This window comes from Epinephelus lanceolatus, chromosome 4, assembly GCF_041903045.1.
Source record: "Epinephelus lanceolatus isolate andai-2023 chromosome 4, ASM4190304v1, whole genome shotgun sequence".
Classification (NCBI taxonomy): Eukaryota; Metazoa; Chordata; class Actinopteri; order Perciformes; family Serranidae; genus Epinephelus; species Epinephelus lanceolatus.
The window spans coordinates 30,933,296-30,958,579 of record NC_135737.1 but is presented as its reverse complement, the minus strand read 5'-3'; the positions used below and the strand labels follow the sequence as shown (position 1 = coordinate 30,958,579).

The 25,284-nt window shown below is 40.8% G+C and overlaps 2 protein-coding genes across 6 annotated transcripts; one reads left to right on the top strand and one right to left on the bottom strand.

The window, feature by feature from the left end:
* Window positions 1-1,486: 1,486 nt before the first annotated feature.
* LOC117259214 (putative E3 ubiquitin-protein ligase HERC6) lies at window positions 1,487-16,795 on the top strand. Of its 2 annotated transcripts, none has more exons than XM_078167131.1 (23): window positions 1,487-1,744; window positions 2,749-2,899; window positions 2,986-3,062; window positions 3,289-3,516; window positions 4,491-4,582; window positions 4,678-4,805; window positions 4,888-5,042; window positions 5,424-5,479; window positions 5,622-5,713; window positions 5,804-5,863; window positions 6,022-6,118; window positions 7,536-7,716; window positions 7,876-8,027; window positions 10,297-10,413; window positions 10,557-10,655; window positions 10,805-10,966; window positions 11,410-11,550; window positions 12,119-12,285; window positions 12,984-13,050; window positions 13,300-13,370; window positions 13,672-13,855; window positions 15,554-15,656; window positions 15,765-16,795. In XM_078167131.1, the coding sequence occupies exons 1-23, from the start codon at window positions 1,525-1,527 to the stop codon at window positions 15,995-15,997; spliced, it is 3,033 nt and encodes a 1,010-aa protein (XP_078023257.1). In that variant the 5' UTR covers window positions 1,487-1,524; the 3' UTR covers window positions 15,998-16,795. The 2 variants fall into 2 exon arrangements, with proteins under 2 accessions (XP_078023257.1, XP_078023256.1); XM_078167130.1 differs by having other exon boundaries at window positions 5,421-5,479.
* Window positions 16,796-17,931: 1,136 nt separating this feature from the next.
* Window positions 17,932-24,930, bottom strand: yif1b (Yip1 interacting factor homolog B (S. cerevisiae)). 4 transcript variants are annotated; one of them, XM_033632342.2, is made up of 8 exons: window positions 24,771-24,930; window positions 23,114-23,198; window positions 22,687-22,816; window positions 22,431-22,535; window positions 20,857-20,993; window positions 20,132-20,287; window positions 19,808-19,901; window positions 17,932-19,460 (listed from the first exon to the last, which is right to left on the bottom strand). In XM_033632342.2, exons 1-8 carry the CDS (start codon window positions 24,805-24,807, stop codon window positions 19,305-19,307), a joined length of 900 nt encoding a protein of 299 aa, XP_033488233.1. In that variant the 5' UTR covers window positions 24,808-24,930; the 3' UTR covers window positions 17,932-19,304. The 4 variants fall into 4 exon arrangements, with proteins under 4 accessions (XP_033488233.1, XP_033488234.1, XP_033488232.1 ...); XM_033632343.2 differs by having other exon boundaries at window positions 23,120-23,198; XM_033632341.2 differs by having other exon boundaries at window positions 23,120-23,198; window positions 24,762-24,928.
* Window positions 24,931-25,284: the final 354 nt, after the last annotated feature.

The window sequence follows — 25,284 nt, the reverse complement described above, 5'->3', positions numbered from 1 at the left end:
CTCTTCGTCAGTGTATTCTGGCTCAAATAAATAAGGGCGGCCATCAAACTCTGCAAAATCAAATTCCTCCTCCACAAAGTCGAAGTCTGGCAAAAAGTCAGCCATTATTCTATAAATCTTTCACAAAATAAATGAATGAACTTTTCAGGCTACTGTCCAGTTCTGCCTTCCAGCTGTTGCTGCTTGTTCAGGCATGCTATGAGATTTATATGTTCTCTGACATTTATCCTAATGATATGAGGCGGTCTTTGTGGAAAAAAAGCTTGTTTAGTGGACTAACTTTGCACTTGAAGTATGCCCGTTCACTTACGTTTTAACAGGTCTGATGCTACTATGCGCCCCGGCTGTATCTAGGCTAACGGCTAACATGCTAACTATTATTTCTATGTCACTAGTCACTTGAAACAAATTTAGGACGATAGGAGACAGGTTGAAATGAACCAAAATTTCCCTTTTAAAGAAGGTCTCGATCCAGTTGTTTTGGTGCACACCTGAGTGTGATTGCTGTGTTCACACCTGCCCAAACAAACCACACTTAGGGGGCAAACGAACTTGAGTTCAATAGAAACAAACCAAACAGGGCAGGTGAAATCAGGGTCGTAGTTGTCATAGCATTGCCTCAACAAAACAGCATTGATCGACTGGAGTGATTTAAATGAATGACTAGTACTCCTATAGGTTACTGTATGCAGCACATGCATATGGCCAAGCATGCCTGGTGGGAGGGGCTTAAGTCAGAGAGGGTAGAGGTGCAGGAGGACAGCTGCAATTTGCTAATTCTGGCCTTTTTTGCCTTTTCAAGAAAACTGCTCACCCTGCCTTTAATATTATTATATGACGTTGTTGAACTGTGTTTTAAAGTGCATCTCAATAGATGACCAATGTGATAGCACACACACATGTTGGTGTATAAATAAAAATGTGTGCATGTGTCTGTGTTCTACACTTCTGAGGAAACTGCATCATCATTAGTTTCAGTTTAGGTTGGTCTGAGATGATAATGATCACACATCTGTTTGCAGAGGAATCCACCCAGCATCCATCTGAGTTTCATTTCTGTGAAAACAAAACCAACACAACTCATCATTCTGACACGTTTATTTGTAATAATAAAACAATTTTCTACGAATGCATTATTTATATTATTGTCTCTAATAAAAAAGTAATGACACTTTGATCTGCATAAAAATGCTAGGAAAACACTTCAAGCAGCTTCTGTTGCTCTCATGCTGCCTTCCGGGTAAGCTCGTAAATTACACCACAACTATCGTTCATCCTGTTTGCTGTGCACTGCTTGCTTTTGGTCCAAAGTAAAATAAAAATCCACCCAGTAATAAACGTGTGCATCGTGTTAGACATTTAACTAGACCTATTCAACATGCTGCAACCCCAGACTGAGTGGCTTATGTGCATATATTCGACTGCGATACTGATACCTCCGACAGCACTTGAAGGCAGCACTAACTGGTATAAAACCTCATTAGCACAGACGCTGTAACCACATCAGCTGATTCCAGTGGAGACATGGTGCAGCTGTACTGCTGGGGAGACAGCTCCAGTGGACAGTTTGAGCCACAGAGAGCCCTCAGCCCGGCGTCCTGGACTGTCCACGGGACCATAACCTCCATCTGCTGCGGGGACCAGCACACTTTGTTCCTCACCAGGGATGGAGGAGTGCTGTCATGTGGACACAACGCACAGGGACAACTTGGGCGAAAGAAACGTAAAGATGGGAAGACACCAGGTAGGCAGCAGAATATTCCGACATACAAAGAAATAAGTAAATAAAAGTGTAGTTAAGTTATTAAGTTTTAATGTTATTAGGCCGGTATTTATTTATTTACTTTAAACATTACTTCAAAATTGTTAAATGTAATGCAGGGTTGTCTCATTTTCTTTGTTTCTTCTCCACAAGAACAAACAAACAAAACAAAACTATGATTTATGAGGAACTTAAACTGTGTTTACTTATGTCTAATGAGTTTATCGCATCCATCGACAGCTATGAATCACCACCGCACATATTACACAAGCTCATAAACAGAGCTAACTTTCAGTTTCGTTTACTGTCGGTCAGTGAAGGCAACGAAAGTTAAAGCGCCTTATTGTGCGGATGGGAGGGTTGGACATCCAGGAGAGTGGTGCATTCAGGGTTTTACACAGTAAAATAATCCTGCATTCCTCCTGCAAAATGACACACATGATTATTATAATATAATCAAACTTTTAAAGGTAAAAGTAGTTATTATGAAGAGTTATTTTCTTGCATACAGTTTTAAAATTATAATGTTGAATTATTATTATTGATGCATTAATATGTAAGTAACATTATTTTGTAGTAGGTTGATGTTGAACTCAGTTTAACTACTTTTTCCATGCACTGGTGTTGGATTGTTTAATCTTTAACAGTGCATTATATTAAGATGATCTTATGCTGTGAGGTAAAATTGTCATGTGAAAAGTAACTAGAAATCATAGCTGTAAAATGAATTCAGTGGAGTGGAAGTATTAGGTAGCATGAAATGCAAACACTTTATACCACTGCAGTTGAGTACTTAAAAGTGGCAGCGAAGTTTTTAAATGCTGTGCCTCTTTATTTGTATATCAGATGTCTGTCTACTTTCAAGACGTACATGGTCTTTCTTTCAATCAGTTAAGGCTGATTAGTGTAGTGTTAGATTGGAGTTATCAAGGTTAGATTGTTCCACTTCACATCCCAGTTTGTGATTCTCTGTCCTCCTGCGTTAGGTCATGTGGAGAGGCTGGGCGATGTGGTGTCCATAGCCTGTGGTCAGGACCACTGTCTGGCAGTGTGTGCATCTGGGCAGGTGTTCTCCTGGGGGGCAGGAGAGGATGGACAGCGAGGCATTTCACCACACCTACTGAACAACAAACCAAGGCAAGATCTCAGTTTATAGATGTAACTCTGAAAGTCAGCAAATCTTTGTTCATTATTTAACGTATCATTGTCTCATCGACACACAGTCAGGTGCCGCTGCCACTGCAAATACCAGTGATTCAAGTTGCATGTGGGAACTCCCACTCCCTGGCACTGACTAAAGGTAAAACAATAAACACTGTGATGACATCTGTGTGTGTTTATATGGAACAGTGCACGCTCTAGTTATGTGTAAAGCAGTATTGGTTTCGATTTTCATATCTCACGTTATCTGTGCCATCCAGTTTTTCCATCCCTTGCAGGCACGATAAAGTGCTAAGTAAGTCATCTTAGTAAAAGTATATTTAAGAAACAGACTTACGTTTTCTCAATTATTTTCCACTTTACAGGAGGTGACGTCTTCTCGTGGGGTTTGAACAGTCATGGCCAGCTGGGTCTGGGGAAGGAGGTGTCGCTGCAGTACACACCTGACCTGGTGACCGCTCTGACTGGCGTAGCAGTGACTCAGATTTCAGCTGGAGGGAGCCACACTCTGTTCCTCACACTCCCAGGCCTGGTGTACTGCTGTGGGGCCAATAAATACGGCCAGCTGGGGGTCAACAGGGTGGATGAGAAGGGTACTAATACTTTAACACAGTCACAAACTCACTTGATGACATTTATGCCTACCAAGGACTAGAGGACTTTTACAAGAATTGTCTGACGCCCTCTCACATCTAAAGACAGCACTAGTTTCTAGTCACACACTGTAAGATTTTGTAAAGTTCGGGGATCTTGCAGGGTCACTATTTGCAAGACTACAACTAGATTAATTTGAGATTAATTCCCTTCCTGTTCTTGGTGGAAAATAATACACCAAACTCCCTTTAAGAAACATTAGATATTAACGATTCATTACGTGTCTGCAAACACACATAACTCTAGAAACACAAGACAGACGGAGTCATACGTCGACAGTATTCTTGTCAATTTGGCACGAGTATAATCCATAAAGATAAACTGTATTCCTGTACAAGCTTTACATTTTGGATGTTTGTTCAACTCACTACCAGCCTCCATTGGTGAGCTGTGCTATGTTAGTCAAAGGAGACGTTCCCGGCATTTCTGTGGATGCCACTTGACACACAACACCCACCCAAACACAGTTGCAGACCAAGTACACCTCCTCATGGCAACTTGACTCCCTGATGGCTGCAACCAGCAGGACAGTGTGCCATGCCACGCTGCAAAAAATGCTCAGGAGCGGTCTGAAGAACGTAAAAAAAGAGCTCAAAGCTTCAACCTGACCCGCAAATTCCGCAGTCAGATCGAGCATCTGTGGGACGTGTTTGAGTGGGTGATGCGTGTCAGGTGGCATCCACATGAGGTTTCCCAGCAGAACAATTTTTACCATCTTCGTTTGGATTAGGTAAAACAAGAAGCTGCGACTTGGAAAAAGAGTTAGAAATGTTATTCATCGTGCTGTAAACTGAATGTTTTTTCATCTAGATGTTCAGACAAGTTTTTGGGGATATATATTTCATCTAAATAAGCAGATCTCATATGTGTTGCCTTTTTAAAATGAATATCTTCTTTTTATGATCTTCAACAGGCAGGTTCAACATCTGTCAGGTACCTGCCCTCAGAGCTCTGGGTGTCTCCTCCATCAGCTGTGGGGAGGCTCACTCTGCTGTGTTAACACAGGTACAAAATCTCCTGACTTCACTCATCATTAATTAACACATTGTAAAGATAATTACAGTCTAAGATATTGTTTCATATGATGGTGTCATTTCTAGGATGGCAAGGTTTACACTTTTGGAGAAGGAAGCCATGGTCAGCTCGGTCACAACTCCTCTGCTCACAAAGACAGACCTACACAGGTCGCCGGTTTGGGTGGACCCGCCTCTCAGATTTCATGTGGCAGGTAAAAACTAGGAGGGTGTTTCGGAAATACTTTTACGTCATGATGTTTCTCATTACATTCATAATTGTGTCTTGTCTCCCAGGCGTCACACTCTGGTTCTGAGCTCATCTGGCCAGCTGTGGGCTTTTGGCAATGGGGCCAAAGGTCAAATTGGGACCGGGCAACTAGAGGACAGCCTGTCTCCCACTCTGGTGCAACTTCCATGGACCACTGACGGTACAGCAGACATACCCAGTGGTATGTATGGGTAGTGTGGTGTTAACTGGATTTTACTGAGGTGTATGGGGTGGATCTGTCTCTGACCTTCCTCGCATTTCTCCTCTTAAACTTATAATTATCTCAGGAGGTGCATGTTAGACAGTAACATGGCTGCCAAAGACTATGAGACTAAGTTTTGACTTAAAGATGCTCCTCATTCTTGGACAGTCCCTGAGAAATGTTGTAGTTTACTGCCTCAGTTGGCAGTAAATATTCAGTTAAATGAATATTTAAGCAGTAAATTCATTTCAAAAGAAACTCCCTGTAATGTTGTTTTCTGTTAGTAGAAGGTGGTGTAAATTAGGAAGTTTAAATGACATTTGTAAGTTTGTTTTTATTGTCTTTTCTTTGTTTAAGCAGACTGGAAAATATCAGCAGGGTGGAATACAAATTTTGCTTACACTTCACCTACGAAGGTAATGTGTTCACATATTTTATGATTCATTTTTCTATGTCCCCTTGCATTAAAAACTATTCAAGTGATTTTTTAAATAATGATTTTGTGACATTTGTTATGCTGTCTGGCTTTAAAGTTAAATCTAATGTTTGTCTTGTCAGGGTATGGACCAAGGACAGATAACCGGGCGGCTTGATGAGACAAAACTACAAAAATGGCTGTCAATGAAACATGGCAATGCAGAGGCAAAAAGGTTCTTCTCTTATAACTGTACTATTGTAGTAACTGTGTAAGTGCACATACAAATCACATATAGTAACACATCCCTGTTCTTATTCAACAGAGAAATATCCTCGATGTTTCTGACAAGTTCAAGTCTTGTTGCAAGTTTCACCAAGGCTGAGTGAGTCCTTTTTCTATTGTTTGACTGTTCAGTTGCAAACTCAGATATAATGTTAAGATATGAGAGTAAGCCTCAGAATTAAAAGGTGATCTGAATGTATTGTAATTTATTCATATTGGCACTGCTAATTTATTTTAATGCTTTGCTTTTGGTATCAGTGGACCTCCATTAACAGCAGGTGCCTTAACTGTGGACCTTGAGGCAGCGAGCAGAGCGTTCGACCAGATGCTGGAAATACCATGGATCAGACAATCAGTAAAGAACATTAATTTAATTATGTCCATGTATCACTGAGATAATTTGTTGATTTGCTTCAGATATACACTCACCGGCCACTTTATTAGGTACACCTTGCTAGTACCAGGTTGGACCCCCCTTTTTAATTCTTCATGGCATAGATTCAACAAGGTGCTGGAAACATTCCTCAGAGATTTTGGTCCATATTGACATGATAGCATCACACAGTTGCTGCAGATTTGTCAGCTGCACATCCATGATGTGAATCTCCCATTCCACCACATCCCAAAGGTGCTCTATTGGATTGAGATCTGGTGACTGTGGAGGCCATTGGAGTACAGTGAACTCATTGTCATGTTCAAGAAACCAGTTTGAGATGATTTGAGCTTTGTGACATGGTGCGTTATCCTGCTGGAAGTAGCCATCAGAAGATGGGTACACTGTGGTCATAAAGGGATGGACACGGTCAGCAACAATACTCAGGTAGGCTGTGGTGTTTAAACCATGCTCAGTTGGTACTAAGGGGCCCAAAGTGAGCCAAGAAAATATCCCCCACACCATTACACCACCACCACCAGCCTGAACCACTGATACAAGGCAGGATGGATCCATGCTGTCATGTTGTTTACACCAAATTCTGACCCTACCATCTGAATGTGGCAGCAGAAATCCAGACTCATCTGACCAGGCAACGTTTTTCCAATCTTCTATTGTCCAGTTTTGTTGAGCCTGTGTGAACTGTAGCCTCAGTTTCCTGTTGTTAGCTGACAGGAGTGGCACCTGGTGTGGTCTTCTGCTGCTGTAGCCCATCTGCTTCAAGGCTGGACGTGTTGTTGGTTCAGAGATGGTCTTCTGCAGACCTTGGTTGTAACCAGTAGTTATTTGAGTTACTGTTGCCTTTCTATCATCTTGAACCAGTCTGGCCATTCTCCTCTGACCTCTGGCATCAACAAGGCATTTTCACCCAGAGAACTGCTGCTCACTGGATATTTTCTCTTTCGGACCATCCTCTGTAAACCCTAGAGATGGTTGTGTGTGAAAATCCCAGTAAATCAGCAGTTTCTGAAATACTCAGACCAGCCCGTCTGGCACCAACAACCATGCCACGGTCAAAGTCACTTAAATCTCCTTTCTCCCCCATTCTGATGCTCAGTTTGAACTATTAGGTCGTCTTGACCATGTCTACATGCCTAAATGCACTGAGCTGCTGCCACGTGATTGGCTATTTAGGCTAACAAGCAGTTGAACAGGTGTACCTAATAAAGTGTCTGGTGAGTGTAAATTGACTTAATGAGATCTAGTCTCCCCTTACCCAACCACCCCTGTCATGTGTAGTGACCTACCAGGCTCTAAACCCTTTTGGAGCATTGATTTATTAATTTACAAATAAATGCTTGCTGTGCAACTTTATCTTATCGATCTCTTTTCCATGCAGGTAAATCTTACACCACTGATTGGGTTGCTTTTGGCTTCAAAAGATGCCCTGAAATCACCAGAGATCTTACCGATTCTGCTGACGTGTCCCCTTCTCCAAGAGGAGTCTCATGTCATGACTGATGTGTTGGGGTTGGCTATCATCATTGCAGATCTGCATGAGAAGACTCTGAAAACACTAAGTATATAACAGCAGACACTAAATTGTATCCAAAGTTTATATTTCCCTCAACCTAATTTTAAAATGTACAATATAAAACCATACAAGTCATCAGTGGATTAAACTGTTGTATGAAAATGTATAAACCATATATCATTAACTCTGTGTTTGTCATTTGCAGAAACCTTGTGGTCGTCCCTGACACCCTCCATACTAACGAAGCACATCCTGGTGTTCAGGAAGGCCCTGTCCTTCATGCTAAGAAATGGCCTCTTGGTGACTCACAACCCTGGAGTCAAATACCTGCTGGAAGCTCTCAAGCTCCTCTACAAAGTCAGTGCTCTGTGTTTGTATTTCAGTAGTTAGTGAGTTTAGTGTCAGACCTACTTCACTTTTTGAATTTGGGATCAAAGATGAAAGGGAATCATTTATTGTTGGAATAGGCTCATAAAGACAGATTTTGACTCTTGATGTATGTTAAGTCTGGACCATAGCTGAAAACAAATAAGTCCATAGGGTTTAGAGAGGTTTGATTGAACTTAACATTTGTGACAGTTTACAGAACTGCTCACATATAACACTCAACAAAATAACCGGCATTGACTAAATCGCTGACACTGACAAACAGGACAGCTCCTGGTATAACAACAATGAAGATATATATATATATATATATATATATGTATATATATATATATATATATATGATCACCTGATGATGCTCCATTATTGTAATATTAGACCAAGTATTTACATAATACTGTACATTCACATTTGTATGGTGTTTGCATTCCAACAGAAAACCATCACTAACTAAATCCCATGCACCACAAACAAAGACCGACCCCTCACATCCTCAGACACATGATACAGTGAAACTTACCTTTGATATGAAATAATTAGGCTTTGACAGCTATACTTTTGTCTGTTTTATGGACAATCTAAGTCGTTGTCAAAAGGTGCTGCTTTAATAGAATTTTAAATCTTGCGTTTGTTCATCTGTCCGTCCCATTCTTGCAATATCTCATGAACGCCTTGAGTTAATTTCTTGAAATTTGGCACAGATATCCAATGGGCTCGAGGATGAACTGATTAAATTTTGGTGATCAAAGGTCAAAGTCACTCCGACCCCACATCCGTCCTGTTCTCGTGGACAAATGAGGAAATTTCTTCAAATGTGGACTCAAGGGTAAACTGATTAAAGTCTGGTGGTCAGGGCCACTGTGACCTAGCACAACATGTTTTTGGCTGTAAGTCAAGAATTCATGAACACAGATGTCTAACGCAATAAAATTATGAACTGATGATATTTTATATCCAAAGGATCAAAGGTCGACTTCACTGTGACATCATAATGTTTTGCAAAAACATTTTTCGCATCATTACTCAATGTCATAACTCAAATGGCTTTGAATACTAATAGCTCAAATTAGGTCTGCACGGAGGTGTAGTGGTTAGCATTGTCACCTCACAGCAAGAGGTTCCTGGTTTCTGGTTTGAATCCTGGGGTGGGGGAGCCCTTCTGTGCAGAGTTTGTATGTTCTCCTCGTGTCAGCGTGGGTTTTCTCCAGGTACTCCAGCTTCCTCCCACAGTCCAAAGACATGCAGGTTAATTGGTGACTCTAAATTGTCTGTAGGTGTGAATGTGAGTGTGAATGGTTGTCTGTCTCTATGTGTCAGCCCTGTGATAGTCTGGTGACCTGTCCAGGGTGTACCCTGCCTCCAGCCCCCTTGTGACCCCCAACAGGATAAGCGGTTACGGAAAATGAATGAATGGATGAATGAATGGTCGGGTACTGACTTGGTGACACTAATCTTGGGTGTCCACCTTTAAACTGTGCTGATTGTATAGATCTTCTGTTGGAGATGTGACACCTAATACCTTTAATTAAAGGCGCTGTATGTAAGAATGTGGCCAAAACGGTTACTGCACTCAAATTCAAAATACTGCCGCGAGTCGTGTCTGCCCCCCCCCCCCCCCCTACAGATTCGAGGTTGCTGGACAGCGGCACGCTGGAGACTGATTTGTTTGCCCATGGGCGGCTGCCGTGGCAGGGCCGCGTCGCCGCATCCTTGATCTTCGGTTTTCCAGCGGACCAAGCTTCTCTTGGCTTCTCTTGCTAACGCTGCTGCCGGGATACAGCTGAGGAGAAGCCGGCTGCTCATGCTATGTACCGGGACACTGCTAATGCTGCTTGCCATGCTGCTGTAGCTCAGTCGTAACTGTAACTGATGCTGAGACTCTACTGACTGCGTGACTGGTAGACGGTGGTGGGTGGCGCAACAGGCCAAAACACAAATTCAAAACATAAACATGATTTGCGGACTGTAAAAATGTTTTTTAAATGCGAATATTCTGGCTGTCCTGTTGTTGTCGGTGAGATCAGTATGTTATATGAACATTATTCCTTAGTCTCTGTGACATATTAGGAGGATTTTACGACTATTTGCTTTAGATTTCTTACATATAGCTCTTTTAAACTGCTTCAGAGTTGTCACTACATGTATTATATGAGTCTGAATAGACTGCAACTTGATTGGTATATAGCAAAAAATATTTTTTGCTATATAGTGTTTTTTTAATGTATGTATTTATTCACAGGCAAACAAAGCCGGAAAGTCCTACAAAGTCCCCCTGAGCACCTTTTACGTAGAGGAAATCAGTGGTAATGTGCCCATCACAGACGTCGCTCTTTGGTGGCGTTTTTCTAAAATGGAGGTATGAACACATGTTACACACAGTATGCCACACTGTGTTAAATTGTTTTATGGGAACAGTCAGTCCTGAATGCTTTTAATTTTCAGTTGGACTGCTTATTACTGAAATAAGCTATTGTAAATCATTGACTGTTTTTCTTAAAGGATGATGAAAACACACCCGCCATTTTCTGCCGCTACCCATTCCTGTTCACTCTGGTTTGCAAGATGTCCGTCTTTAACATGTTTGCAACTGTAGCAAAGGTACAGTATGTGTAAAAATAAATTGTTTCTTAATTTGAGCATTCGTATTAAAGAATATATATCTTGTACTCTATAATATTACTCAAAATTGTTTTCTATCTGTGAGATATTTATAAAGAGATTTTTAACGAAGGGTTTTGAAATTACAGGAAGCACAACATTTCATGCATCAAATGGCTTTAATGCATCCTGAAAAAGACTCTGCCCCAGCCCCGATCTTCCAGCTAACTCTGAGACGAGCTCATCTGGTCGAGGACACCTTCAGACAGCTTGGTGCAGCCGACCACTGCGCCTTCAGAAGGGAGCTTTTGGTAAGTACGCTTAAAACCGCTGGTATGGGTAGAACATCAACAGCACCAGATCCTACACTTCCCACAATGCAACTTGAAAGCATCTGTTCCATTGCTTCAAGAGAACTCCTAACTTTATGTGTAAAATTGATTGAGTGCTCCTTGAGCAATAAGTCAACTACAGTGGACGTTTGATGTTATATTGGTAATAATTTTCCATTAAAAATATACGGACATAAATGCCTGGACACATGCCGTTACCCAATAGAAACAAAATGTTTTATTGTAATTAGAATTAGGTAAATGTAAAATTTTATTGACTAAAGATTTAGATTTGGCTGTCGATGGTAGAAATAGAGGACTGTGTGAAGGTGAGCTGTCAGAATTAGTAATTAAACATTTAGTAATTCTCTCACAAAGCCATTGGCTACAAGCAAAAACACGTATTATTTTTTCCTTCCTAGGTTAAATTTGTGGACGTCAATAAGGTGATGAATGTCCACAAAAAGGACTTCTTCCTGCATGTGTTTGATGAGCTAATGGCTCCCGAGTCTGACATGTTCATGTACAACGAGACCAAGACTCTGGCCTGGTTTCCTCCCAAGGTAAGACCAGTACATTAAAGAGAAAAGTAAAGGTGCAGCGTGTAGGATTTAGTGGCTTCCAGCACTTACATAAAAACCCCCTCTCTATCTCCAGTGTTTGGTTTGTCCTTTCTGGGCTACTGTAGAAACATGGCGGTGCAATGTGGGGGGTGTGATGCCCTGTTTTACATTTTGTAAGATAAATCCCATGTTTTCATCCTGTGAAAACATGGGATGGTAAATGGTTCATGGACATGCCCTTGTATAGCACCTTTCTAGTCTTCCAACCACTCAAAGAACGTTACACACTACAAGTCACATTCCCCCATTCACACACATATTCACTCACTGGTGGCCGAGGCTACCATACAATGTGCCAACTGCTACTCAGTAACCATTCACACACACTCACACACCGATGCCATATCCATCAGGAGCAATCTGGGGTTCAGTATCTTGCCCAGTGATACTGGAGGAGCCACTGATCGAACCGCTGATCTTCCAATCAGTGGACGACCTGCTTTACCTCTGAGGGTGAGTTACTGAATTGTACCAAATCCTAATCATGCGTTTGTCATCAACCAAACAGCCAAAAGTGGACGAGAAGACTTACTTCCTGTTTGGCGTTCTGTGCGGCCTGGCTCTCTTCAACCACAACATTATCCACATGCCCGTCCCACTGGTTCTCTTCAAGAAGCTGCTCAGAGTCAAACCCTCACTGGACGACATGAAGGAGTTTGAACCTGTCATGGCAGAGTAAGATTTAAAAATGATGCTTCTTTTGTTGTATTGCTGTTTCAATCTACAGCTATTTTAAATGAACAAAAGTACTTTTTTGTTTTACTGCACAAAGTTAAGTCGTCTGTTTGGTAGTTTTGAGTTATAACACTTTATAGTCAGTAACTCACCCCATGTTACACTGGATTTGTGAAGAAATCTGTATTTCTCGCATGCTTACACTGTGAACGAACAATCCAAAAAGATTTCTGATGAATTGAAGTAAACGGGGGCTGCATAAACAGTCTCAGGCATGGACAAATAGCACGCATGGGCAAGCATATAAGTTTGAACTTTGCTGAATGGAATGCACGAGCAGAGATCAAACCATACGCTTGCCTGTGCGTGCTACTCGTATGCGTGATCGTTTCAAATAATAGTATGGTTTTAGCAAAAGTACATGTGTTTGGGAAGTGCTGAGCATACAACTGGATAAATAAGACTTGGATTAAACTGCACAAGTTGTGTGAGAGTTTGGTCACGGATGTTTTGATGTAGTTAAACCTGCTGTCCTTTCACACCAATTCATCAAGAATTTCCTCTGTTTTTTGGATTCTTCGTTCACCATTGAGGTATGCGAGAATAACCTGGGGTTAGTTACTGATATACAACTGCTCATTATGTGTGTGTGAAGTATTCCTTCAAATTGATCTTTTGTGTATTCATTGTGTCTTCAGGTCTTGCCGGTGCATGCTGGAGGACTACACTCCCGAAAAAGTACAAAACTCGGAGATTACTTTCACTGTAGGTTTCCTTCAATCACAGCCTTCCTGACTGCTGGTGTTATTTCAAACTTGTACTTAGGGCTGAGCAATATCCATATTATATTAATATCATGATATGAGACAAGATAATGTCTTACATTTTAGATGGGCTGCATTACAGTAAAGTGCTGTAATTTTTTGACTGATCCAGCTGGTCTGTTATTTGCCTTTACCCACTTACTACAGTGCTACAATATTCTAATCTGACTGTGATCACCATTCCTTAAAGGTGCCCTGGGGTGGTGAGCAAGTTGAGCTTGATCCGACAGAACCTGGAAAACCTGTCACAGCGTTGAACAAGTATGTTTATACAGAACTGCCATATGTATCAATCTGCACAGTGCTCACAGCAGCACAGATTTAGAGTTTGCCTCACAACCTTCAAACGTCTTACAGTTTACAGTCTGTCTCTTTGGTATCCTCCCAACTTTGTAGTTATTCATCCTCATGAGTTAAAACTGTCAGCCTGTAGAGAGCAGTGCACCAATAATGTCCTGCCATTCAGGATTTCGTGTGGAGTCACTCTTGGATTATATAAGCAAGATCTCTGGACAATATCAGCACTCAGTTTGTACTATTTTAAATTATTTTTTCTTAATAGAAAAGAGTTCGTCGACGCCTACATCGACTACGCCTTCAACAAATCAGTGGAGGGAGTGTTCGAAGCGTTCAAGCAAGGGTTCTTCAAGGTGTGTGACATCGACGTGGTGGAGTTCTTCCAGCCTGAGGAGCTGCAAGCCGTGACGGTGGGCCAAGAAAACTACGACTGGGAGGTGTTCAAGAAGGTCTGCTGAAAACCAGGAGAAACTTTTGACTTTAAAATCTTGAAGAGAGTCAGAAATGCACATACAGACATTTATCTTTACAGTGATTTTAAAGTCAAATATTCCAAGTTTTATATTAACTTTTGTCCAAAGAAATCATTTCAGACAAGAATACAGTATCAGAGTATCATGTATTAGCTCATTTGTCTGTATTTTACATTACTCCCAACAGTTTTTCAATGGATACCATACATTCTCAGTTTGTCAGAGACTTGAAATCTGAGTTAAGTTCTGGACTAGTTTCTACAGTAAGGCGCTTGTGGGGAAATCACTCAAGTCTAAAGCTACCAAACAGCAACAAATTTCATATTGTTTTTTAGATTTTCTGGCAACAATTTTTATGAATTCATTGCTGTTTGGTAGTTTGGGAGTTTCCCACAATCACCTAAACTAGTCCATACCCAATGAGTGCACAGTTGCCCACATACAGTTTCACGTGGTGTGTGTTTGGGATACAGGTCATAGGAAATTGCAGATTAAATAGTCAACTGAACCCATTAAGAAGAATGTATTCAGACAGAGTTTTTGTGAATTTGATAGTACAATTGCTTTATTGAAAGTACAGTAGATTGACCACGTCAGTGAGTAGAAAAACGTGGGACAGACAGAATGACTGACTGACAGAATGACACACTGACAGTTTCTGTGGTTATGTACAGCATACCATACCATGACTTAGTCATGCCAAAAATTAGAAGAAAAAAAACCCAAAACATTTGGCCACAGGGGGAGCCACAGTGATCGGTCGCATTTTAGCCATTTTTAAGCATTTTTCTGTTGTCATAGCGCCACCCAGTTAGAGTTAAATTTCTCCAGTCACCTTGAAGCGTCCTGTTCTACATATCTACCAAGTTTAGTAAATATCGATATGGCAGTTAGGCCTAGATAAGAAATTAGCTCTCTAGTGCCCCCATTTTGTTTGATGGGGTCAATAATGGAGGGGTCCCCTCAGATTATGTGTGGTCATATGCCTACAAAGTTGCGTGGTGATCAGTGAAACCCTTGAGATGTTATACGCAAACTTCCTCGGAAGAGATCGATTTTAAGTGTTTTTCAAAAAATTCAAAATGGCGGAAAATCTATATAACCAGAAGTTATGGGTTCTTGAGACAAATTTGTTCCTCATGAGGAGAGGCATCTCTGTGCAAAGTTTCATGTCTCTGCGACATACGGGGCATGAGATATGCCCATTCAAAGTTTGCATTTTCAATCGGTTGCTATAGCGCCCCCCTTTGACCAGTTGATGTAATATTGCATCATTCGCATCCTCCCATGACCCTCTACCACTGTGCCAAATTTCACATGGATTGACCAAGTCAGTGAGGAGAAAAACATGGAACAGACACACAGACACACCCACAAACAGTTTTCGTCATTATATCGTAAGATTAAAGAGAAAAAATAAAAAGTGAAAATTAAAGATAATAATAGATAAATAAAAGATAAAATAAAATTGCTGCATCAGATGAATAAAGTGACTAAGAACCACAGAGTGGGGTAAGAAGTTAAGTCAGTCCCTCTGAATTGTAGTGGAGTTAAAGTAAAAAGAAGCATAAAATTGAAAAAATTGAGTAAAGTACAAGTGCATTAAAATGTGTAAGTACAGTAGGTGAGTCAATGTACTTACTCATTTTCATATCTATTTTTTTTTCCAAACAGAACACAGTTTATGAAGGAGTCTACCATGACAGTCATCCAAACATCGTGACCTTCTGGGAGGTGTTTGAGAATCTGACGGCAGAGGACAAGAAAAAATTCCTCTGTAAGTAAATGATTGTCCTCATTATCATCTCTCAGACCTGACTCAGTGAGGTTAGTTTCAGCTATTTGAGACATTTCTTTAATTAATCTAAGATGTTTCTGTCGCCAGTGTTCCTCACAGGCTGCGACCGCGTACCCTTCCTGGGCATGGAGAGCATCAAGATGAGAGTCGCTGTCCTCCCCGACGCTGCTGACATCCATTTGCCAGAATCCCTCACCTGCCATTGTCTGTTACTGCTGCCTATCTACGAGAGGTACCCAGTGGAGAGGACGATGCAGACCAGGCTCCTGCAGGCTATTAATCACAACAGAGGCTTCTTGAAGCAAGTAGACACAGAATGAGGCGATGAAATCTCCTTCACTAACATCGTATTTTCTGTTAGTTTGGCGCCTATTTATCTCTACAATCTGCCATATAATGTTGTGTTATCTTCAATTAATGTTGTTAAGTAAGTTCTAACTGGGGTTCCATAGTGATATTATAGTGGTGAGTTATGAAGAAGTAAATCAGCAGCCGCTGTTCTGTCATTTAGTCTGAGAAACAGTAATGCATGCATTTGTTTTTGTGCCTTTTTAATGGCTGATGCCACTTGCACATGGTATATATTGAAGTTTGTTAAGCTTACACTGATGAAGCAGCGCTGCTTGGAGTTTTATTAAACTATTACACAGAGTTAGAACCTGTTTTTTACACATAATCATTCAGCTTTGGCGAGTCACAAAAATATGCACTGGAGGGAAAGATTGAAAAACAACATTAATACTTCCTGACACATCACATACCAGGCCAGGATGCATGAATGAAACCAATGGCATTAAGTACCCAGATCATGTAAAAGATGGATGGATATTGGGCCAAAACCTTCTCCACTTCAGTAAAGTTTTAATGCCACTGCCATTGCTTTTACTCACTGCTACATTTATTCTGAGATGATAACCTAGCTTTTTTGGCACTTAAAACCCTTACATACTAACATTAAATGTTTTTCAGTTCATTTAAGACAAGCTTAAATCTTAGGGAGACATTTTATTTTTATGTGACAAAAGAAAAAAAGTACTAAAATGTGTATAAGTCAAGGAAATGTGTATTTTTTTGCCCTTTGTTCCTTAATAACCTATTCAATAAATGGCTTTCTCTTATACTGGCTTGCAGTTATGATGATGTTGAAAATTAAGTAATTTGAATGAATGAATGACTTTATTTCAAACCGCAAATTCAAAAAACATAATAAAAACCAAACCCTTCCCTGTCACAAAACATTTTTTGAATGTTCTCGCTTTCAACATGATTATTGCAGTTTCAAATTTGACTAGATCTGTTGGTGTGTTCCCTGTGACCCACATTGTGTACTGTCCTGATTGCTCTCTTTTGAAGGATGTATAATAAGTTGCTTTTGTAAGTGTTGCCCTAAACTTCCACACAGTAAAGCAAGGTTTATGCTTCTGCGTACCTACGACGCAGAGGGCTTTGCCAAGGCGTTGTGTCCCTCTGCGACCGACACAGAGAAGCGACGTGCACCTCCAAAAAATTGTTACCATGCATCAAGGCAATGCAGACCCAATGCAAGGGCTGTGATTGGTCCTTCAAACTACATCATTTCCGGCATTTTGCAAGGTTTCACTTCCTGCTGCAGTACCACAACACCGCCATTTTCAAACGTCTCCATTGTGATTAGTTGTGTTATGAGTTTTTGAGTTTGAGGAGCATTTGTTATTCAATGTCGATCATTTTGAGCTCCAGCAACAGTCTTTCTCTCTCGGTCGCCATCTTCACTGTGACTAGAGCAAAGCCGGAAGATAAACAAAAGAACGAGCAATGACCATAGATGTCACAGAGTCTAGGTAGATCTATAAAAGAACTGCGCCCCCCAAGCACTTTGGCGGGGAATTGCATAGTGACATAGACCAACAGGACGCAGAACTATGATAGGCACACACCAACTGCAGGTTGCATCGAGTGTACACAGAAGCATAAAGAAACTTTAAGTCAAATATGATACGACAGAGCCTGGTTTATGCATGGTGTTAAACTGGCCCCATCTTTTATGAAATACTATTCTTAACTTTGCAGTGAGCAGCCTAATATCCACAAATAAAAGGTGCAAACAGTAGTGATCAAAGATTTGCGCTTCCTTCCTCTCCATAACTGGTTAATTAAAAGTCATCTCCTGTATTTCAGATTTAGCTGCAGTAGTTTATTTATTTTAAATCAAGTGAGAAAAATGATTACAAGCACATTTCAAGCACACAAAACACAACTCACACCTCAGCAGCTCCATCAGTCAGGCTTTATTTATCTGCCGTCATATCATTTCCATGGCTTGATTTGTTATGTTGTATGCTTTCAGCCTATTCTAGGGATGGTGTCCAGTCATGTTTAATCCTGAAAAAAGTGACCTATCTGCTACATTTATATTAAATGAGTCCGTTGTAATGATGCAATTTAAGAAATCCTTTTTAAATGCTTCGTCAAATATTTGGAAAAAGGTTTTATTGGCACCTCAGACAATTAAAATAAGTGTATCATAATCACAAGTTTCATCTGAGAATAAAGCAAAACCTGAATTTTAAATTATATTCCTGAATTTAAGTGAAAGTGAATCCTACCCTGGTTTGAGTTAACACTGGCTACATAAAAAAGCTGACATGGTGACTTACAAGCACATGAACGCACAACAAACTATATCAGACATTAAAATATTTCAAGTATCTGAAAGACACAAACAATCTTCACAAGGCAAACCATCCCATCTCTTCCCTTTCTTTATTCCGTCTAACTTTCAATATGAAAAGCAGTAAATAATTTACTCGTTTTTTTAAAAGGATATCAAAGTCAATTCAACATTTCATAGCGACGTCCCCACCCTCGCGTCACGGCTTACACACAGTCGATATTTCTATTCAAGAGTTGTCAGGCAGCAAAGCTCAAACATGTATCAAAGCTCATACAAAAAGATTAAACATAAAATGGAGGTGGTGCTGCACCCACACTTACACACCAGTTACTGTACATTACCCTCGTCTCCGGATAAATGAGGACAGATATTTCTCTAAGCCATGAAACAAACATTAGTCGAAACAGAGCCAGTTGATCGTTTTAAACCTGGATTTGACTTTTGTTCTCGTCATTAAATGGACGGTTGAGTGAGGTTAGTGTGCTTTATCTTTACAGTCGGCTCAGAAAAATCGCATGAGATATCAGACCAGAGCAACGTCTGTGGTAATACTTTTGCTATACACATACATACATACATACATACTTAAATAGTCCTAAAAAACAAAATTAACAAATAATTACACAGTATAGAAAAACAACTTAAAGCCACTTGCTCTTGCTACATTTCTGAAGACATGACATAAAAAAAAAGACAAAAAAAAAGGCAACACTAATGTCACAGGGCTGTGCTGTGAGAGACACGGCGTAATGCCTCACATCCTCTCCTAATCGTTTCGTAGCATGTTCCATGCGTACATGGAGCGAGTCTTGTGAGTCTGTCTTTATGTCTGGGAACATGATGGGATATCATCCAGACGACTGTGGCCGCTGTGTTTCATCCAAGTCCAGCTTCTTTGATGTGTGTTTTCTTTAAGGGGGTGAGATGGCGTTCGGAGAGCCAAGTTCATCTTCTGCACAGTGAGTGTGTGGGTTTTATCTAATGAGATGGTAGGTGAGCCAGTACATGAAGATGGGTTGTGCTGCTGCTATTGACATGGTGAGGTACATCCTCAGCTGGTTCCTGGCTCCTCTCACCAGCCTCCCCTCCGCCGCCGCCTCGGATAGCAGCTTCAGACGCAAGGTGCGGATCTGAGGAGAGACACGTTGAAGATATTCTTTAATCAACCATTAAACTAACATGCCTTTATGTCAGCTGAGCCACTTACCACATGAACTGTGACATACAACAGCTCCACAATAACATCTGTCTTTGAGTAGATCATCATGTTCAGATTTTAACGTCAGAGCTCGAAATACTTGAGCAGAACATTTTGAGGAGATTCTTAGCAAAACTAATATGGAAAGAGCTTAGCACTACTGCGATTGTGCAAAAGTTTGTGCAGTGGGCGTCTGTTCTCAATTATTTGGAAACAGGAAATCTGTCCATTAAGATGAGTATTTTAAACTATCAAGAGTTAGTTATTCCTGCTACTCACCATAAAGACAAAGATGGCAGCACAGCACCACAGCAGAGAGAGATAGTACGCTGGCTTCCCAAACATCAGGCCTGCTACTACCCCTACGATCATCCTGAGGACACAGAGAAGAGACACACACACAGTCACAGGTTAGGTGTAACATCCACAGAGCCTTAATGTTCAACTAAGAGAGGTTTTGTTCTGAGCAGCGTTCAAGGGAAAAATCTTGAGAAACGGCTTGAGAAACGGCTGTGCAAAATACTCAAATACAAGTGACGAGAGGAGGTGAGAAGAACAGAGGGTGAGTTGGTGATGAAAATTATATAGCGACGCTGTACATACCCAACATATTTGTAGCCAGAGAAGGCCAGCAGGTCTATGGTCGTGAGGTCGGTGTTCACGGTCACAAGGTAGAGCGACAGCAGCACTGCCAGGACTTCCATGATCAGCCACACCAACGCTGAGCTGGCCTGAACTCCCAGCAGCTCCGGAGAAAACCTGCAAGATGCACAAAATGATATGGTCACTACACAGTCTATATACTATGAACTAGCAGACTCTAGTTGTTAAATGTTGTCAGTGTGAGGTGGTATATCATTATTTATCATGTTCTTTGAGCATAAGTCTACACAAATATTTAAATTTTAGTACCATTTCAATCCACTAATTAGATTTATAATGTAATTATTTTGCAAAAAACTGAAGTGGAATCAGTGCAACACTAATTAATCCCTCCAGATTTTGTTTTCCTTCTAAGACATCACTGTCCTCTCAGCTGACACAAGCTCAACAGCACCAGAAGGCAGAGTTTTAATTGCTTTGTGGCTGTTGTTGTTGCTCTATGGGTGTGCATTAGACTGAAGAGCTACCCATAAAATGGAGCTGGCTCAAAACTAAGACGATATGTTGGTGGAAAACACCCAGGATTCAATTAAACCGACATGTAGTTATCTAGAAAGACAAAAAAACAAAGAAATCTGCTCCCCAGTTGTTCATGATCACTGCTTAGATTAGTGCGTCTTTTCCAAACCAGCATCATGTTGATAAAAACATGGCTGCATATGTACCTGTTCTGTGTGCCGAGGGCCAGGCCAGCCACCAGGACGTACGTGATGAAGCCCATGGTGGGAATGTAGAGATCAGGAGCGTTCACATCGAAGCGTGGAGCCACAGGAGTGTCCTGCTGGTAACTCACCTCCCAGTTCTATAACACACACGATCACACACTTAAAACTTGCTAAATCCTTACTGACTAAACTTGGGGTGAAAACATGCAGAATTTCACAGGTGAAGTGATGAATATTACATCTGTGACTTTCATCCAACCTAACAGACTACTGTCACAAACATATGAGACATATTATGGAAGCCTCAGAGGCCCACAGAGACATAAACATGTTTCCACATGCACAGGATTACCTCTGCCTTTGCAAAGCGTAGGAATGGGAATTAAGTATCTGTTCCAGGATGTCCAATCTACTGGAATCATTTGCTTCCAAGCTTATGAATTCATGTTATCATTGACAGCATGTTTTTTCTGACAGGTGCACATAGCAAAACACTAATGTCCAACTCATGCTACTATGCTGTTAAAAACTTGAAAAACGAAGGAATGATGGTGGAGAGGAACAAACAGCCAAAAGCGCGGCTTCATTTAGCATATTAATTATGTAAAATTATAGTTTTAAATCAGGGTGGAAACATCTGCAACATACTGAAACATCTTTTTATTCAACAAATTCCAGGAATGCCATGTATTTGACATACTATGCACAAATGCCGCTGCTTCACAACCAAGAGGAACGTCCGTGACAGAGGTAAATATCCTGTTATAATAACGTTAGTGCCATGCACACAGGCTTAGCTGATTTTTTCTGAGAACCTAAATAAAAATGATTGCTGTATAAATATTATCTCATTTAATCCACTTTAGGTGATGACCTGAGTCACATGCATGCCTTCTTTATACCCTGTGTTTCTACACTGTGTTCACACTTGGAGATGATAAAGCCAGGGCTCTCACGGTCATGGAAAACCTGGAAAGGTCATGAAGTTTCACAATCACATTTTCCAGGCCTGGATCCTGGTCCTGGATTTAATGAAAGTCACTGGAAGTTTTGGAAAAATTGTGTAATTTGTTGTGTGTAATGAAATTGTTGTATTAATCTTCCATGGATAACCTTCCACGTAATGGCAAATTCATTTTCTGTAGTTTATGACGTAGCTCTAATGTGTCGATGTGTGACAACATTTTGTTTATCATCATCCTCCCTGCGTTCTTTCTCTCCTTTTCTGTATGCCAGCTAGCTGAAATTATGTTTGAACAGAGTTTGATTCTGATATGTTTAAAAAAGTGGCACAAGAAAAATAAAAATTATTATGAGTCCTTTAAAAGTCCTTTTTTTTTCATTTCCATGAAAATGTGTGGGAACCATATAAAGCAGTTGCATTGATGCTGGAAACCTGTTAAGGTCTGCTTTTTTCCCCACACAGAAAATTGATCAGGAATCAATGAGGCAATAGATAAAAAAAAAAACAGACTGATAAGCAGGATTGAAAATGCCACTGGTATCAATAAAATCTTCCAATTTCCATCCTTAGCAAAGTGCCAGACATAGCAGAATAATTTAAAGAGACTTACCTCATGCATGTAAGGGAAAACCAGGAGGCCCAGCTTCTTCCCCACATACACTGTGTCCACAGCAAAGTAATACTTCAGCTTAGAAATAGGGATGAACCTGTCAAGCTGAAACAAGCAAACACACAGACATACACACATGCATTATGCAGCCTGATCTGGCCTTGACCTGATGCATCACCACGCTTTCTGGAGCACCTTGTAGCATCCATTTTGCATCCTTTCTAGTAAGCAATATGATAAAATATTAATGACTTACATTCTTGTCCACCATTTCCCTTCCCTGGGACGCCAGTGAGCTGCCATATGCCATAGCCAGGTTAGACATGGGGTCTGACAGGATGGACTGGGCAGGAAATCCCGCTGCTTGAGGCCCGGCTGGCGGGTTACTGGCAACGTGACACAAGAAAATGTATCAACAGAAAGAACATGATGGATGTATCATACAGTCAAATTGTGAGGAGGCAATACAAACAGTGCAAAGCTGAACTAGCGGTAAGCAAATTAGACTCGTATAATGTTATCTTTAAAGAGTCAAATTTTTACTTTTGAGGGCATGATCCCATTGACAAGGGTAGTCTGAATATTTCCTTGATGTAATGTAGGACACAAACATACAAAATGCAAGTAAAATATATATGTTCTCAACAGTTTAATATCCAGACAAACTTCAGCCTGGCTCCCACCTGTACCCTGTTCCACTCGTATCCTCAAACAGCTGGCTGCCATCTGAACCATCCACTGAACTATTCCTGAGACGCATATTAGGCTCTGGATGAAAACAGAGTGGTTAGAGACAGAGATATGTCAAACAAAGGAGCAGATCCCAACCTCTTAAATCACACCAAATTATGTAGAAAAATTAGTAAAGCAAGCACATGCAAGACAGCCACGATAAAATCTAAGAAACCAGCATGCATCAGTTGCCCAATTTTTCCTCACCCTTTTCTGATATATGATACTTAAATTAGACATTTAAGACCAGTCGATCACTGACACTGGCTGTCCTGTGAACCATGCGCTGATAATTGTCAGAGTGTCGTGTTAAGTTTCAGGGTTACATCACACTGTGAGTGTCCACAGTGGTGAACATCTGTAGCACATATTTCTTTGTACAGGAAGACTAGGGATTTCTAGCACAACCTCACTTTATTTCAACGTGCATGGAGAAAGAATAAAGTCTTTAGAGGTAAAGTATGAAGAGACCAACACATTTCAGCCTCTGGCCTTCTGTCAGGCTCATCTCCCACTTCAATAGGGGCTGAAATGTACTGGTAAAGTCACTTTAACATTGCGTATATCCAAAGTTTGTGCACAAATGAAAAGTCTGTGTGCAACTGTGCAGACAATTCAAGTGCTCTGTGCAGGAGAAAGAGCTTTTTGACTTCATAGCCTGAGGGAGCAATAACCTGATCACACACAGATCACAAGCGCAGATTACATCACCACCACCACAGAGCCACTGACTGTTTTAGTTGGGACCTCATTTCCCTGTCATCCCTGACGTTAAAGGAGTGTAATGGATATGACATACAACCCACACATACAGACACCTTTAAATGTACTGAAACTACTTAAGCCTGACACACTGACTGTCAACATTAGCCTTGTGGTTTTAACTCATAAATCAAGATTGTGTGTCTTGGCTGTGGTGCTCACATGTCAGCCTGATTGCAGTGTGTGTTTGGATCCTCAGGGGTGTGTTTGGGGGAGGCTTGTTTACATTTTGTGATGCATAGATATCTATTTGGAGACAGTTGTTTAAAGGACCTGAGGTAAGGTTAAATCAGATGCATTGGCTGTAGCATCATTGCTTTGAACCTTGGATGCGAGTCATAAATAAACCCAGCACCCAGAGACTAACCCAGATTGAAGCTTGGAAACAGAGGCTTAGCTAACGTTAGCTAACATGCGTATTAAAAAATGTATCCCAAAGTCATTACACAGAAACCTTCACACAGTAGGGACAGAAATGACACGTACAGACCCCGGCTAATGTATGAGAGACTACCGTTAGCTTCCCTATTCCGTGTACCGTTAGGTTAATTAGCTAGTTAGCATCGTTTAGTTAGATAGTGTTTAATAATATATTGTGTGCTGCTACTTCCGCTTTACTTTGCTAACACTGTCTTCCACATTTAGTTGGTGGGCTTGAGTTTAACGGGTCCGTGTTTGCGTTTTTACCAGCTGTTTAACGTTATCCAGCTAGCTGTTAGCATTAGCCGGTTGGAAACAGCGACAGCAGCATCACAGTTTAAAGCTAGCGGGTACAAAATGTGCACATGCAGCCCAGAGCTAATATTGGAGGCTGATTTGATCGATAAACTCACGTACGTAACTTACGCTGTCTGAACCCGCTCTGACTTGCTGTGTAATCCATTTGGACTGACTCGCTGGAGGCGGTAGCCGTCAGTAAACCAACTCCACTGAGATGCGGTTGCTATCAGTGGACAAGCTACACAGAGAAGTTGGAGTCATTCATAAGTTTTACACGGAAGTAAACGCTTTCTTCTTCTTCTATGGATTTAATGACGGCATACAAACTGGTGTGACATATGAATACCGCCACCTACTGCCACCCAGCGTCCCTACTGCCAGCCAGGTTAAGTAAAGTGTTTCTTATCTTGTCTATCCTCTATCTCCAACATCATGTAATGCCACTCCTGCTCCTCTACCATAACCTTACATTATCTTTTCTACTTTGAACTGTTTGTCAACATTTTTTTATCACTATAAATCAAGCATTTATGTGACATTTTCTTTTTCACAGAGATGTAAAGACACTAAGTAAATTCACTCAAGTAGTTTCATTTAGTATAATCTTTAGGTACTTATACATTTCAGAAGAAAAATAAGC